This window comes from Rousettus aegyptiacus, unplaced genomic scaffold (assembly GCF_014176215.1).
Source record: "Rousettus aegyptiacus isolate mRouAeg1 unplaced genomic scaffold, mRouAeg1.p scaffold_m13_p_3, whole genome shotgun sequence".
NCBI lineage: Eukaryota > Metazoa > Chordata > Mammalia > Chiroptera > Pteropodidae > Rousettus > Rousettus aegyptiacus.
This window is the reverse complement of record NW_023416306.1, coordinates 10,107,195-10,122,355: the sequence shown is the minus strand read 5'-3', so window position 1 is coordinate 10,122,355 and position 15,161 is coordinate 10,107,195. Positions and strand designations below refer to the sequence as shown.

At 37.3% G+C, this 15,161-nt stretch overlaps 2 protein-coding genes across 2 annotated transcripts; one reads left to right on the top strand and one right to left on the bottom strand.

The window, feature by feature from the left end:
• Positions 1-6,369: 6,369 nt before the first annotated feature.
• LOC107505130 (olfactory receptor 1B1) lies at positions 6,370-9,236 on the bottom strand. The gene is given in 5 exon segments (XM_036238602.1): positions 6,370-6,769; positions 6,771-6,879; positions 6,882-7,184; positions 7,187-7,272; positions 9,220-9,236. Coding segments are annotated over 5 exon segments (915 nt in total).
• Positions 9,237-13,537: 4,301 nt separating this feature from the next.
• On the top strand, positions 13,538-14,612 carry LOC107505141 (olfactory receptor 1L3-like). Its single transcript, XM_016134997.2, has one exon. The coding sequence runs from the start codon at positions 13,622-13,624 to the stop codon at positions 14,597-14,599; it is 978 nt and encodes a 325-aa protein (XP_015990483.2). The 5' UTR covers positions 13,538-13,621; the 3' UTR covers positions 14,600-14,612.
• The last annotated feature ends 549 nt before the right edge of the window (positions 14,613-15,161 follow it).

The window sequence follows — 15,161 nt, the reverse complement described above, 5'->3', positions numbered from 1 at the left end:
AAGACAAACCACATCACCCACAAAGAGCAAGTGTTAAGATCAAATAATGCTGAAATTTACTCTGAGATAACTTTTAAGAAACATCTTTTCTTTCAAGGATGCCCCTAGTTTCCAAAAGAGTCTTTTATTCCCCCTTTAATTAATTTTCCTTGCCATTATCTTTCTATTCACCCACTCACTCTTTAGTTTATTCCAGGTTCATTTATGGATCACATACAATCTTTCAATTTGATAGACACTAAGTACAGTTGGATAAATCATGCACGGTCCCTGCTTTCATGAAATTCACTGTATAACAAGGCATGCATCTCTATGCATGGTACCACTTTAGTGCTTGCTACGCACTGAAGAGCATAGTAATATAATGCTTTTGATCCTGGTAGAAATTACAGTACTTGCAGTCCCATATTGAAGATGAGAACTAAAGCAAAGAGACTACTCTATTGAAGGTCTTATAGAACGTGACTGATGAAATTTGAACTTAACCCTGATAGTTTTGTTAGATTTAAGCACCATTCATTGCTGGTTTTCAGAGCTGGAAAGGGAAGGGAAAGATCAAGGCTCCAGCCAGATGTCCGAGTCTCTACATCGTCGTTGGGGTGCCGGGGTGAAGATCTGATCTTAATTTTGTATGTCCAGAAGCTACTGATCTTTTGGCAGAAGAGTTCTCTTCCATTAAGTCAACTGAATTTACCTGACATGAGAGTAGAGGTGATTAATATAATCATTGATTTCATTAGTGATTTCATTTTCAGTGAATAATAAAACCTACTAGTGGATGAAATTCTCATGTCTTTTTAGCTTGGGTTTTCACTATAGGCAGATCTACATGGTATGCCAAAGAGGTAACTCTTTGAGGCTGCTTTATGGATAAGGATATTTTGATGAAATACTATATTTTGTCATAAATGTGAGAAAAATAATTTAAAAATAGTAGCGTATAAGAGGACATATAACAAAAAGCAGAGGTCTCCTACCCTGAGTTTGCCCAACTCGATGTTAAGTTTTAACTCTTCTCATGGTTCATACTTCTATGACTCTAAATAATATGCTACTTGCTTATACATCTGTGCATCAGTTTTATCAATTTGAGATATCTTTCAGCTCCTTACTATAAAATATAAAGTTTTATCTTGTTTACATTGTCCCCACTCTCTTCTCCTCCTTTCCCCAATTTCTGATGATTGTTTTAGTTAAGCAATTAGTTTCTTTTCTGCTTTTAAATGGTATACTTAAATCTATATTTCTTTTTCCATCAAATTCAGACTCCATTTATCTTCTTCACCTCTGCATCCTCCCAAACTGAAAAGCTATATCTTGATTTGTTTATTGTCAAGATTAAAAACATATAAATTATGAGTTGTAACCAGAGTTAAGTCATCCAGGTAAAAGCTGAGAAACTGTAGACAACATTTATGTTAGTAAAATTATGTAAATATATTTGTCACTGCAGAGCCTAATGATGTGCTATGGTTTCAGTTATTCTTTGATCAATCCACTGTTCCACCCCACTAAAGGAGAATATTCCTAACATTGAGATAAAGAATCAAAACTATTTTAAGGACATTCCGCTTGGTGCTTTCTTTACTCAAAAAAAAGAAAAAAAAAAAGAAAAGAAAAAGAAAGAAAGAAAAAAGAAAATCATACATAAACCAGGAGCTTAGAAGATGAAGAAAACTTACTTTTTCCAGTGTCTGTTCTTTTATTTCTTCCTGTATCCTTCTCTGCGTCAGTGGATATAGCTCGAACTATATATTCCTGTGATCCCATTACTCATTCAAGGTACTGGCCACATAAAGGTGTCTATATGAAGGTAGAGATGAAGGTGAAAGGGAAGAAGAGATGAGAAGGAAGAGAGATGAAATAAGACCCTTCATGAGAAAGGGAGAGAAAATGGTCTCCAAGGGGCGAAAAGTAGCATAGAGTGTAGATTTACCCATTATGAGAATAAGAATGTATTAATGCAGAGAGTCCATTTTTTCCAAGTACTGAAAAACTGTATGTTATATATGCGATAAGAATAATAAACAGTGGTAGTGCTCTTACTGACTGACTTCTTCAAGACTCATCTCTTTATCATTTCTATTTTCCAACATTTCAACATTATTCCCATTGGAGTCCAATGTTTGAGGGATCGAGGATGCTGATGCCAGAGTACAGAGCAATTTGCATAGAAGAAATATGAAGAGACATTTACAGATTTGAACACCTCAAGACAGTAACCTCGACTGAAATCTGAGGGAACAAAGCAAAAGGAAGATACCTTGGAATGAGACCAAAAAGCACCTCAGGTTTCCCAGTTCCCACCTGGTGCTTCGGGGACATCTAGAATCATGGAGAAGGGAGACAGCTGGAAAAAGAAGCCCTAATTTTACTCACTCTTGTCTTCATTGATGAAAGCCCCAAGGAACATATGAGTCTTCACTGTTTTATCAATACCTAAATGTTAGGAATATGCTCATTTAATGTCTTCTTGGTCTAAATTCATTTTCTATTATGTTCCCGGTGTTGATGAATCGCAAATGTAGAATCTGAAATGTATAAATCAGAATCTCTTTTTCTCTGTCTCAAGAATATATCTTCCAAATTCTCACAAAATAAATTAGGCTCTCTCACAAATTTCTTGTACCAGGAAACTATAAAATGTCTCTCTGCATCTTCCCTGATTGCATGACTATATTCTCCATCTAAACCTTCATATTTTCACTTAAAAACCTATCTTCCCATGTTATTATTGACTATTTCTCCATCCCATTGCTTCCTTTGATGATAATATTTGTACTTTATTCTATTTATTGATCTTCTTGGTACAAATATCACACTATTTTCTACAAGAAGAATATAATTTATTTTCTCTTCCTACTTATTCTCATCTTCTGTATATCTAACATCATACACATAAGTTAGAAAGTCTGCGTAGATTTTCACATTCTCATAAAAGTAGGGTTTTCATTTTCATTATTTTCCATAAAAGCCTTCCATAGAGCACCACACCCCAAGGAAACAGCCTCGCTTACATGTGCTCACTCTGGGCTCTACCAACCCACGAGCTTCTGACTGTGCTCAGATAAAATATTAATTAGAATTGACTGAGCCCTTCTACCTTTCTTTATAACCTGAGACTGTGGCTTAGTAGTTTGCTCCCCCTCTTTTCTTACACATAGATCTCACTGAGGCAAACACCGTAAAGCTTCTGAAAACAATTGTGCCTGTAGGGAAAGTCTACCCTTTGGGGAATGCCATAGCCTTACATAATGTCAACAGTTGGGCAAGTAGAAACCCCAAGGGAAAATTGATTCCCATTTTATCATATCAAGAAACCACCTTTCCTAACCTATCCTTTCTGTATTAATCCAAATATCTTAACTCGGCTGAAGTAGCTGCAAAGCATGAGATTTTAGGAGACAGCAGTGGGACAAGTCTGCTCTTCTATGACTTTCTCATTCCCTGTCCTCACCCAGTTGTACCTTTTTGCTGGATTTCATCCAGCCATTTTGCTTATCTATTTTATAACTATCATCTCCAAATACTTAATTTAAACAGTCTTTAAGAAACAACAGGAGGTAGAGTACCACATAGAAAAATCTGAGATTATATGCAAATTGGAGAGATTCTTGGTCTCATTTAAAAATATAGTAATAATGACATATGGCTTATTGATATAGATTATATGTTGTGAAAATTGTCATTAATTGAATACATATCAGTATTTTCCACCTCTGACCTGCCCAGAAGAAATTTAGTCACATGCTAGACAACCAAACTACTAATTAGAAATATGATCAAAATTTAGTGGAAACAGAAAGAGATTCTAATCTATCAAAATGTAATCAGTTTCTTTAAAAAAATGTAATATATTTATTCTTTGTTTACAGAGGATTTATTTGACTTTCTAACAACCCTACTCACTTTGGAAAAGTGACTTCTTACCCAACTGGTTACAGGCTGATGTCATTGTCGAATGCCCTTCCACCCCAGAATTTGAGGTAGGAGATAAGGAGACTGAAAATGATTGGATGTGATTCATCTCAACCAGTCTCACTCTAAGCATACAGTCCTGGATGCTTAGGGTTTTTCTCCCTCCACCTGACTCCTTACCCCTGCCCACACATGCACACCTCTGCTTTAATTACTGTTCTAGACATTGAATAGCAACAGCTCCTAACAGCACCAAAAAATAACATACCCAGACATACCACCTATGAAGCAGTCTCCCCTTTCCAGTAGTCAAACATGAATCTGATCGAGCTTCTACATTCAACTTTGAACTTATAGAAAATACAAAGTACAAAGGAATGTGTTAAAGTACAATGCAGTGATAAAATCAGACAAATCTAGATGGGAAAATTTCACAATGTCTTCCACAAATAAACTGTTAGAGCTAATAAATGAATAAAGCTAATAAATGTCAGCAAAGTTGCAGAATACAAGATCAACAAGATAAACAAATTGCGTTTATATATATTAGCCATGAATTATCCGCAAGGGAATTAAGAAAATAATTTCACTTACAATAACATCAGAAGTAATTGAATATTGTAGAATAGATTTAAAGAAGTGGAAGACTTGTATACACTGAAAACTATAAAACATGGCTGCAATAAATAAAAGAATACTTAGATGAACGGAAATAAATCCCAAGTAATGGATTGGAAGACTTCATATTGTTAAAATGACAAGTCTCCACAAATTGATCTACAGGTTCAATGCAATTGCTATCAAAACCCCAATGGACTATTTTAAAGAAATGGAAAAAGACATCCTACCATTCACATGGAATTGCAAGGAACTATGAGTACCCAAAACAATCTTGGGGGGAAATGGAAATGTTGAAGGACTCATGCACCCACATTTCAAACTTATTACAAAGCTATAGCAATCCAAAGAACATGGTACCTGCAAAAGGATAGACATATAGATCAATGGAATATAATCGAGAGTTCAGAAATAAACCTATTCATCTTTGTCAACTGATCTCTGACAAGAGAATAAACAATACCCAATGAGGAAAGAATAGTTTCTTCAACAAATGGTGCTGGGAAAATTGGATAGCTAGATATAGAAAAATGGAATTGAACCCTTATCTTATAGCATGCACAAAATTAGCTTGAAATGGATTAAAACGTAAACATAGACCTGATAATGGAAAACTCCTAGAAGAAAACAGAAGGGAAAAGCTCTTTAACATTGGTCTAGTCCGCGAATTTCTGGACATGACACCGAAAAAACAAACATCAAGTGGGACTACACCGAACCAAGAAGTTTCCACACAGCAAAACAAAAAGGGATGATAAAATGCAATGGAATATTTTTCAGCCATGAGAAAGGAGGAAACTCTTCCATTTGTGACGACATGGGTAGACCTCGAGGGCATTATGCTAAGTGAGATAAGTCAGACAGAGAAAGACAAATACTATATGATATCACATATGCGTGGAATCTAAAAAAAAGCTGAACTCACAAAGTAGAATGGTGGTTACCAGGTCCTGGGGGTTAGAGGAATTGGGAAAATGGTTTAAGGGTACAAAACTGCTCCTGGTAGATAAGTCAGTCCTAGAGATCTAATGCACAGCATAGTAATCATAGACAACAACACTGTATTAACCATTTCAAACTTGCTAAAAGACTAGATCTTAATTTTTCCCACCATATAAGAAAAACGATAATACATGATGGGACAGAGGTATTAGTAAACAATTAAGTGGTAACCATATTGCAATATATAAATGTATCAAGTCAAAATATTGTACAACTTAAACTTATACAATATTATATGTCAATTATATCTCAATCACACACTTCAGAATAAGACGCATACACTATGAGAGATCCATGGAAAGTAGGGCTACCATATGGAACAGCAGAATCATGGTGCCCATTTCATACTCACTTCTGGGCATATATTTACTCACTGCCATCCCCCCTTTACCTAAACTATTCTCTTCCACTGGCTTTCTGATATACACCAACACACTTTCCACCAGAGAGCCCACCAAATTAAATGCGACTGTAATTAACTTCACTGTCTCTGCTTGAGTTCAGATTTTCACACTAACATTTTCATATTTTTTCAAAACTCTGGAATTGAACGACCCAAGCCTGGTGATTGACTTATATCCACTTTGGTAACCGAAGATAAATGGCCTGAGGGTGGAGTCCCAGAGATGTGCTGCTGAGGAAGCTCTGAGCATGTGTGGCATGAGTATGGAATGTTCACAGCTCTGTCGGAACACTGCATCAACAAGAGTCAAATCTAGACTTCCATAAGTTGTCCTGGCCATCCCTCCCTGTCACCTCTCCAAAACCATCCATGCTTAAGTCTGCCCGCTTCTCCCCTCACCCAACCAATATGACTCTAGAGCAGGCTAATCAGGAGTTCACCCTCTCCCATCCAAGCAGACAGCAGGCTGCACTCTTGACCTCCTCGTTGCAGAGACTGTACAGAAAAAGACTGGCCAAAGGTGTAAAGGTGGCGTACTGCACGGCAGCCACAATGCCCTGACCCTAAGAGGTCTGGGAAGGAGGTTGACAGTAGACACAAGTGATGGTGCCACAGAGAAAGCCGACCACGGTGAGGCAGGATCCACGGGTAGAGAACACACAGCAGTGACCAGCAGCTGAAGGCAAACATAGGATAGTGGCCCCAGTATGGACACAGTGTAGTACAATGGAGGCACAGTGGCTTAGCAGGAGGAAGCCACCCTCCAAGAATACAACTGGCTCATTGGAATGTATGTCAGAGCAAGAAGCTCATGAAGTAGTCAGTGGTCATGAAGAAGTGGGGAAAGGTGTGCATTATGGGCACCGCGCAGCTCAAGGCCTGAAGGTGGGCACAGAGCTGGCGATTCATCACTGACTGGTAATGCGGAGGGTCAAAGAGGCCATGGAGCGATCCAGAGCCATAACAGATATAAGAAGTGTATCTGTAACTCCAAATTCATTGAAGAAAAAGAACTAGGTCATGTAGCAGGCAGCAGGAGTGGCTGGGTGATTAGAGATCGTATGGGCCAGCAACTTGGGCAGAGCGACTGTAGACACCCCTGTGTCTATTATGGAGAGATCACAGAGCAGGAAGTTCACAGGGGAGTAGAGCCAGGAGTGCCAGGAGATGAGCAGCACCAGAGTCATGTTCCCCAGTATAGTGGTCAGGTAAATAGCCAAGAACAGGAGGAGGAGGAGGCTGGGGAGACTCTAGCTCTTGAGAAGCCATGGAGCAAGAAGACTAGATAATGTGAAGCATTAGGGGCAAGTCCATGATGTGTAACAACGAGCCTGTAAGGATGAGCACACTATACATGAAGTGCCGAGTGTAGGGCCTGGCATGTAGTAAAGGCTCTAAAGACAATTACTGTTGTTGCTACATCAATGCTACTGCTACAATCATTGTAGGCATTACAGTCAAAGTGAATTCAAGTTTTTCAGATGTTGGTAGGATGCACTGTTTGTAGCCCAATCCCCCCATCTGACTGTGTGCCCCTGAGGGGAAGTGGCTGTGATGAATTCGCCCCTGTATCCAATGACCTAACATGGTGCCTGGCAGAGAGCAAGCGCTCCAGAATGAGTGGCTGGATGAATGGCCAGTGAGTAACCGTCCTTCTTTCATTAACTCACACTGCCTGCACCACCCGAAATACCCTATCTTGCCTATCATTCTCCAACACGGCACTCTTGTTTACCAAGAGTAAATATGTATGGGATTAATGTATTATTTTCTCCTTATTTCCTTTGTTTTTGCAATCAACTAGCTAATCCAGTCTCCTATCTCCTTACTGGGCTAACTAAACATCTCTAACCTGGGGATGGAGCTATTACTAATGTCTTTTTTTATAATAATACAATGCACTCCTGGGAATACACATGATATAGAGCAGACAGTGCTCAGCCATGAAGCAAGGGGTGGTGTGGACTCAAGCCCATGCTGTGATATCAGGCAGGAAGGACAGTATCACATTGCAGAGGCTGATCTGTGTTTATAAACCTAATTAATGAAATTACAAAGTCTCATTTAGTTTTTGGAGAAAAAAAAAAAAAGACCCAGAAAAGTAAAGACTTCATCTTGGGTTTAGTTACACAACCAACAATGAACAAAAAATGTGCTTTACAATCATTGCCCTTCTAGCTGTGTTTTATGGCTTTCTACAATGATCTAAAACCAATTTTCACTTTAGGTGACAGAAAAACAATTTGAGAGCAAGAGAGTCTCACTACTAACATTAACTGGAAGGAAAATGCAACAAAGCAAACCTGCCTTCATGATAAGCATATTTAAGTTTAATTTACATTGAGATCTTCATTCCAAGATGATTACATGGCTAGCGAAAGACCTTTGTTTCATTCTTTTTGGATTTTTTTTGTTTGTTTTTGTTTTATCATAGGCTAAGATATTTTATAGACCGACATCTGAAAAAAAAAGTTCTTTTGGGTTAAAATGATAAGCTCCATAATCTCCCTTTGATTAAAGCTGATTAGCACCTTACAGGAAAATTTTCTGATGTTATTTTTTCATTCTCAAAGTGGAGCCTTAGATTAGTATGTTTCCATATTTTCCATTTAATATTTTCTTTTGTCTTAATATGACTGATCAAATTGCAATCACGAAGAATTTTTGTGCACCTTTTCCCTATTCTTCCTTTAGGACCCTCACAGATAAGAGTTTTGTCCCTGTGTTCATATCTTTTTGAGACCCTTTTATTAATCTATAATGTCTTTATTTCTTTTAACATTTTTTTTTGCTTAAAATATGTTTTATTCGATATTAGCATAGCCACCTCAGCTATCTTTTGGTTACTATTTTCATTGAATATCTTTTTCCAGTCTTTCATTTTTTTTTAATTGAGGATACACTGGTTTATAACATTATATAAGTTTTGGGTGTACAGTATTATGGTTATGTAGCTGTATGTATACAACCACAATGTGTCACCACAGAAGGTCTAGTTTCCACCCATTACCATACAATTGACCCCCTTTCCCCATTTCACCCTCCCCTAAACCCCTTCCCCTCTGGTAACCATCAATCTGTTGTCTTTATCTATGAGTTGCTATTTTTTTAATTTGTCAGGATTTTTATACTCCACATATAAGTGAAATCATATGGTATTTATCTTCTCTATTTGACATTTCAGTTAGCACAATAACCCTTAAGGTCCATCCATGTTACCGTGAATGGCAAGATTTCATCTTTATATAGCTGAGTAGTATTCCATTATGTACTTGTACCATATCTCTTTGTCCATTCATCCATCAATGGACACTTAGGTTGTTTCCAAATCTTAGCTATTGTAAACAATGCTGCTATGAACATAAGAATGCATATCTTTTTGAATTAGTGTTTCACATTCTTCAGATAAGCACCTAGAAGTAAAATATTTGAATCACCTGGTAGCTCTATTCTTAATTTTTTGAGGAATCTTCTTACTATTTTCCATAGTGGCTGCACCAATTTACAATCCTATCAACAACAGTGTATGAGGATTTTCTTTCTTTCACATCCACACCAGGACTTGTTATTTCTCGTCTTTTTTATAATAATCATTCTAATGGGTGTCAGTTGATATCTCCTTGTGGTTTTGATTTGCATTTCCCTAATAATTAGTGATGTTCAACATCTTTTCATGTGCATATTGGCCAACTGTTTGACTTCTTTGGGAAAATGTCTGTTCAGATCCTCTGCCCAGATCCTCTGCCTGTTTCTTAATCAGATTGTTCAGGTTTGTTGTTGTTGTAGTTGTTGTTGAAATGTATGAGTTTTTTACATTTTTTGTATATTACCCCCTTACCAGATGTATAACTTGCAAATATCTTTTCCTATTCGTTCGGATGACTTTTCATTTTGTTGATGGTTTCCTTCACTGTACAAAAGATGTTTACTTTGATGGTGTCCCACTTGTTTATTTTTGTTTTGCTTCTCTTGACATTGGAGTCAAATCATAAAAACATCACTAAATCCATGTCAAGGAGCTTAGTGTCTATGTTTTCTTCTACCTATTTTTTGGTTTCAGGTTTTACATTCAAGTATTTAATCCATTTTCAGTTAACTCTTTTGGCATGGCATAATATTTTAGTATTTAGAACTATTCAATGACAATAATAATTAAATAAAAGCACATCATTTTGATAAGAGTTATATCTACTACTTCCATGGTAGTTGGTTTCTTCTCTAGAAAAAACAAAATATTTTCTTTAGAAGTAAAACCTACTAATTACATCTTCTAATTAGATTAGACTTCACAGGAGAAACAGTGACTCACAGAATGAATGTAAATTAAAATAATCTGGTGGTTGTTATTTAGCAAGTCTCTGATACAAATAGGATGATAAAAATGAATGTTTCACATTTTTATATATATTTCTATATCAAAAATAAGTATTGACATTTCAGGATGGAAATTAAAAAGTAAAAATAGATGAAATAACTTTATAGTCAAAGAACTAAGGGAATAATAGTTACTGTCTTCTAACATTTTAAAATATATTTTACTTAGGCAGTTAGCTTAGTCAATGCATAGGTTAATTTCATAAATATTTATTAAGCAACCTCTACACTATATGTTGGATGTGAGGTACTGTTGGATCCTAGTCTGTAAGTCACAGCGGGGAAAATGATGTGTCTTTTCCATAGTGAATAACAGACTGTAGCTCATGGTAAACACATAACAAATATTTATGGACCGACTGGGGCAAACGTAGATGAATTGACCACTGTTCTCTATTTCAGGTACTCCAAATTCTTGTATTTAATTTAGTCTAAAATTTCATCAATTGTAAGGTGCATTATTTTAACATACCACTGAGGAAAAACTGCTGCTGATTATTTGTGATATGCCATAGATTGAAATGCATTCCAATATAAGGGGTGTTAAAATGTGTAAAAATGTGAGTCACTGAATCAATAAAATATGATAGCTAGATCACAGAAAATATAAAGAAAAGTGCCTAGAATCAGGCCTGGATCTGAATCATTGCTCCAAAGAAAAATAGTCCTTATGCTAAAAGTATTTAGCTTTCAAGTTTAATCTAGAAAAGAAAAAAGTAAGGCAAAATTTTGGCTCCATTAGTCATTTGAAAGCTGTCCCTTAATATAAAAATTTAACTTTGTCCGAACCACACAGAGAGATCTTTTAGTGTAGTAGTTCAACTTCATGGTTTGGCTTCAAACAGCCTTTGATCCAGGTTATGTTTTTCCAGTTATCTTATTTTCCTAAGTCACTACAAAATGGAGACAGTCAATATATATATATATTTATAAGGTTGTTATGTGGTTTACATATAAAAAGCTTATAAATCTCTGAGTACATAAATGTTAGTTGCCTTCCTTTAAGTGAAAAATTATGTGACAATGAATGAAATTTGCATTTAATGTCAATTCATACAGTAGGGGAACAGAGAAGACAGATACTTCATTCCATTGGGTCATCAAAAAATGCTTTTTGTAACAGGCTGCATCTGAGCATGGAGACACAGATGAAGGAAGAAATATAAGAAAGTGAAATGGGTTAATCGTAAGATGTGATCAGAAATCACCAAGAGACAGGAAACAGGCAACATGTATTTGGTCCCGGGGTGCATTGGGACTCAAATATATGGATTCTGTGTGCTTTTGTGAATTAAGAAAAATAAAAGACCCAAAGCTGGTGGCTTTCCCTAGTTATAACAGCAAGGGATGGTAATTATATATCTGAGCAGCAGACTTGGGGATTGGCCTAAGGTTTTGTTCCAAGGTTACAACATTCCTTTTGTTAGATACTGAGTCATAAACTAGTAGATATATCTAAACTTGGGAGGGGTGGAGCAGAAGGTATCCAATGTTGGGGTACTCTGAGTAGTTGTCATTCAGAGAAATGGAGGTTCTGAGGGGGACGATAATTGAAGCTTTATAGGTTCAAGGGAGAAACTGGACCCAAGTGTCCTACCTGGTACTCTGTCCTCAGTGCTACATTGGGATGACATCTTCCAGGTAAGCCCTCAGAACGATTGGAAGAGCCAGGGATAGAAAATTATTGTCCATCTTCAACACCTACGCCAGGCTAAGCAGATGTTGCACTAGAACACTGTAATTCCTCTGAATCCTTGGAGACAAACCTTTGCTAAGCTAACAGGTGTTTGTTTTCTTACTCTCTCCCCTCCAAACAACAGGGACTTATGACATAGTCTCAGAAGATACTCCCATGAGGGAAGAAGGGGATGTATCTATATACCTTGTGAAGGAAGATAAGAATCCAAGGAACGGAACATTCATATTCCAGAAGCATTATCTTTTCTGTATGCTGTCACTTGGCAGAGTTTTGTCTTCCTTTTGACTCATTATTTCATGGAACATAAATGAGGGGAGTGGAATGAATACATGAGGCAAGACCTCAATGTCCTCACCAGGTAAGAAATCAACTTCGAGAATGCCCGGTGAGAAGATGAAAATATCTGATCTCAGAGACATAATTAGTCCTCACTAGACACTATATAAGAGAGCTAAGTTATGTTCATGTTAAATGTTGACTTTTTGCATCTCTACTCTGAAGTCAAATCTTCCTCCATCCCAGTTCACTTGTGAGTCATAATTCCCTGCCCTCAGGACATAAATTATCAGCCAAAGAGCAGGGAATTTTGGAAGAGAATTTTGTCACACAAATTCACTCCCTCTTTCTCTTCTTCCATATTTTTCCCCTTAACTATTTATATTCGATTTCTTTCTTTTTAAATTAAATTTATTGGGACAACATTGGTTGATAAAATGATGTAGGTTTCAAGTATATGATTCAATAATACATCATATGTATATTGATTGTGTGTCCACCACCCAAAGTCAAATTTCCTTCCATCATCATATATTTGACCCCTTGATACTTATCTACACTTCTCCCCACTTTCCTTCTAGTAACCACTAAACTGTTGTCTGTGTCTATCAGTTTTTGTTGTCTCGTCTTGTTTGTTGTTTTCAGTTTTATATCCCACATAAAACTGAAATCATATATGATTCTAAACTTTTATGTCTGCCTTATTTCACTTAGCATGATAATCTCAAGACCTATCCATGTTATCACAAATGACAGTAATTCATCTTATGGCAGAGTAATATTCTATCGTAAATATGTACCACATCTTCTTTATCTAATCATCTATTGAAGACACTCCACTTTAAATGACTTTCTTGCTTCCATTGTAAATGATGTGGAAAGAAGCATTTTGACTTAAAAAGATGGTGATTCATCAACCACAGGCTCAATGAGATGGCTATCTTATGATTACCTAGATGTCAGTTAGCCACTGATAATTCTTAATCAGAAGCTGGCCTGCCCCTGATTCATAGACTACATCTGTGGTGCTTGTGATTATCAGCCCAGAGTAAGAAAGAGAAAAGGAAAATCAAGCCCTTCATCCTAGTGGCTCTCCCCTAACCCCCCTCTCTTCTTGATGTGTTTCTCTAGATCTCTATCTCAAAGATTTTAAAACAAGTTAAGACACATTTTTAACTCTTGATTTTTCCATATTCAGGAAGAAACACATTGGAGTAAATGATCTATTAATAACCACTCAGTGTAAGAACAAGATGAAAAGATGCATGTCTCAGATGACATAAAAACCATTAATTGACAATGTAGTTTTTCTTGCGGGTGCACACAATTCCATGGAAATGTGTAACCTGACGACACTTACTGAATTTAACCTCGTGGGACTCTCTTCTCGCCCTGAGGACCAGAAGCCACTCTTTGCCCTCTTTCTTATCATGTATCTGGTCACCTTGATGGGAAATCTGCTCATCATCTTGGCTATCTGCTTTGATCCTCAACTCCAAAACCCCATGTATTTCTTCCTGAGCACCTTGTCCTTTGCTGATATTTGCTACACAACAGTCACAGTCCCCAAGATGTTAGCAAACTTCTTATCAGAGATGAAGACCATTTCTTATGCTGAATGTCTGGCACAGATGTATTTCTTCCTGGTCTTTGGAAATGTGGACAGTTATCTCCTGGCAGCCATGGCCGTTGACCGCTATGTAGCCATTTGTAACCCCTTCCACTATGTCACTGTTATGAACCCCAGACACTGTGTGTTGCTACTGGCCTTCTCCATAGCTTTCTCCTGCCTCCACTCCCTCCTACATGTCCTCCTGGTGAATCGGCTCATCTTCTGTGCGTCAAACGTCATCCATCACTTTTTTTGTGATGTAAACCCTGTTCTAAAATTGGCTTGCTCTTCTACCTCTGTCAACGAAGTCGTGGCCATGACAGAAGGCCTGGCCTCAGTGGTGGCCCCGTTTGCCTGCATCATTGTTTCTTACGTAAGGATCTTCACTGCTGTCCTCAACATTCCCTCGGCTGCTGGAAAATGCAAAGCCTTCTCCACCTGCAGCTCCCATCTCACTGTGGTGACTCTGTTTTACGGGAGTATTAGCTATGTCTATTTCCGGCCCTTGTCCAGCTACACTGTCAAGGACCAAATAGCAACAATCATCTACACTGTATTGACATCAATGTTGAACCCATTTATCTACAGTTTAAGAAACAACGACATGAAACGGGGCTTAAAGAAACTGATACGCAGGGTTACGTTTGAAATAGATAGGCTGTCTACTACAAAATCCAACAAAATCTGTGGACCCTGACTGAAAAGTGTGGGTGTGTTTGCACAAACACACACACACACACACACACACACACACACACACACACACACATACACACCGGCACCTGAGGCAAGTCTTTGGTAGAAAAATAACCTTTCATCATTGTAGCTGCACCCTGTAGTTTTCACCTGCGGTTTCTGTAATGCCATCATCGGACCCATATCTTGGTCTTATGCTATCATTGTAGAATCACCCCATAATATCTCTCCATTCCAGAAAATCGCATTTCCTTTTCTCCTTCCATACTTATTTGGAACCTCCCATATTTCCAGCTATTTATAATTTCAGCCTACTTTGCTCACTGAATTTCCAGAAAACTTTTATACACATCTATATAGAAAACTATATATGTACAGGGATGTTTATGGATACGTAATCCATCTATTCTAATTAAAACTGTTAGAATTTTTGTGCAGCTGTATGTGTGTGACCTTCCCTATCAGACTAGAAGCTTTCTGTTTTAGGGTCTGTTCCATGATCATACTATAGTCTCTTTATAAAACAAAAAAAAAAAAAAAGAAGAAGAAGAAAGTCTCTTTTT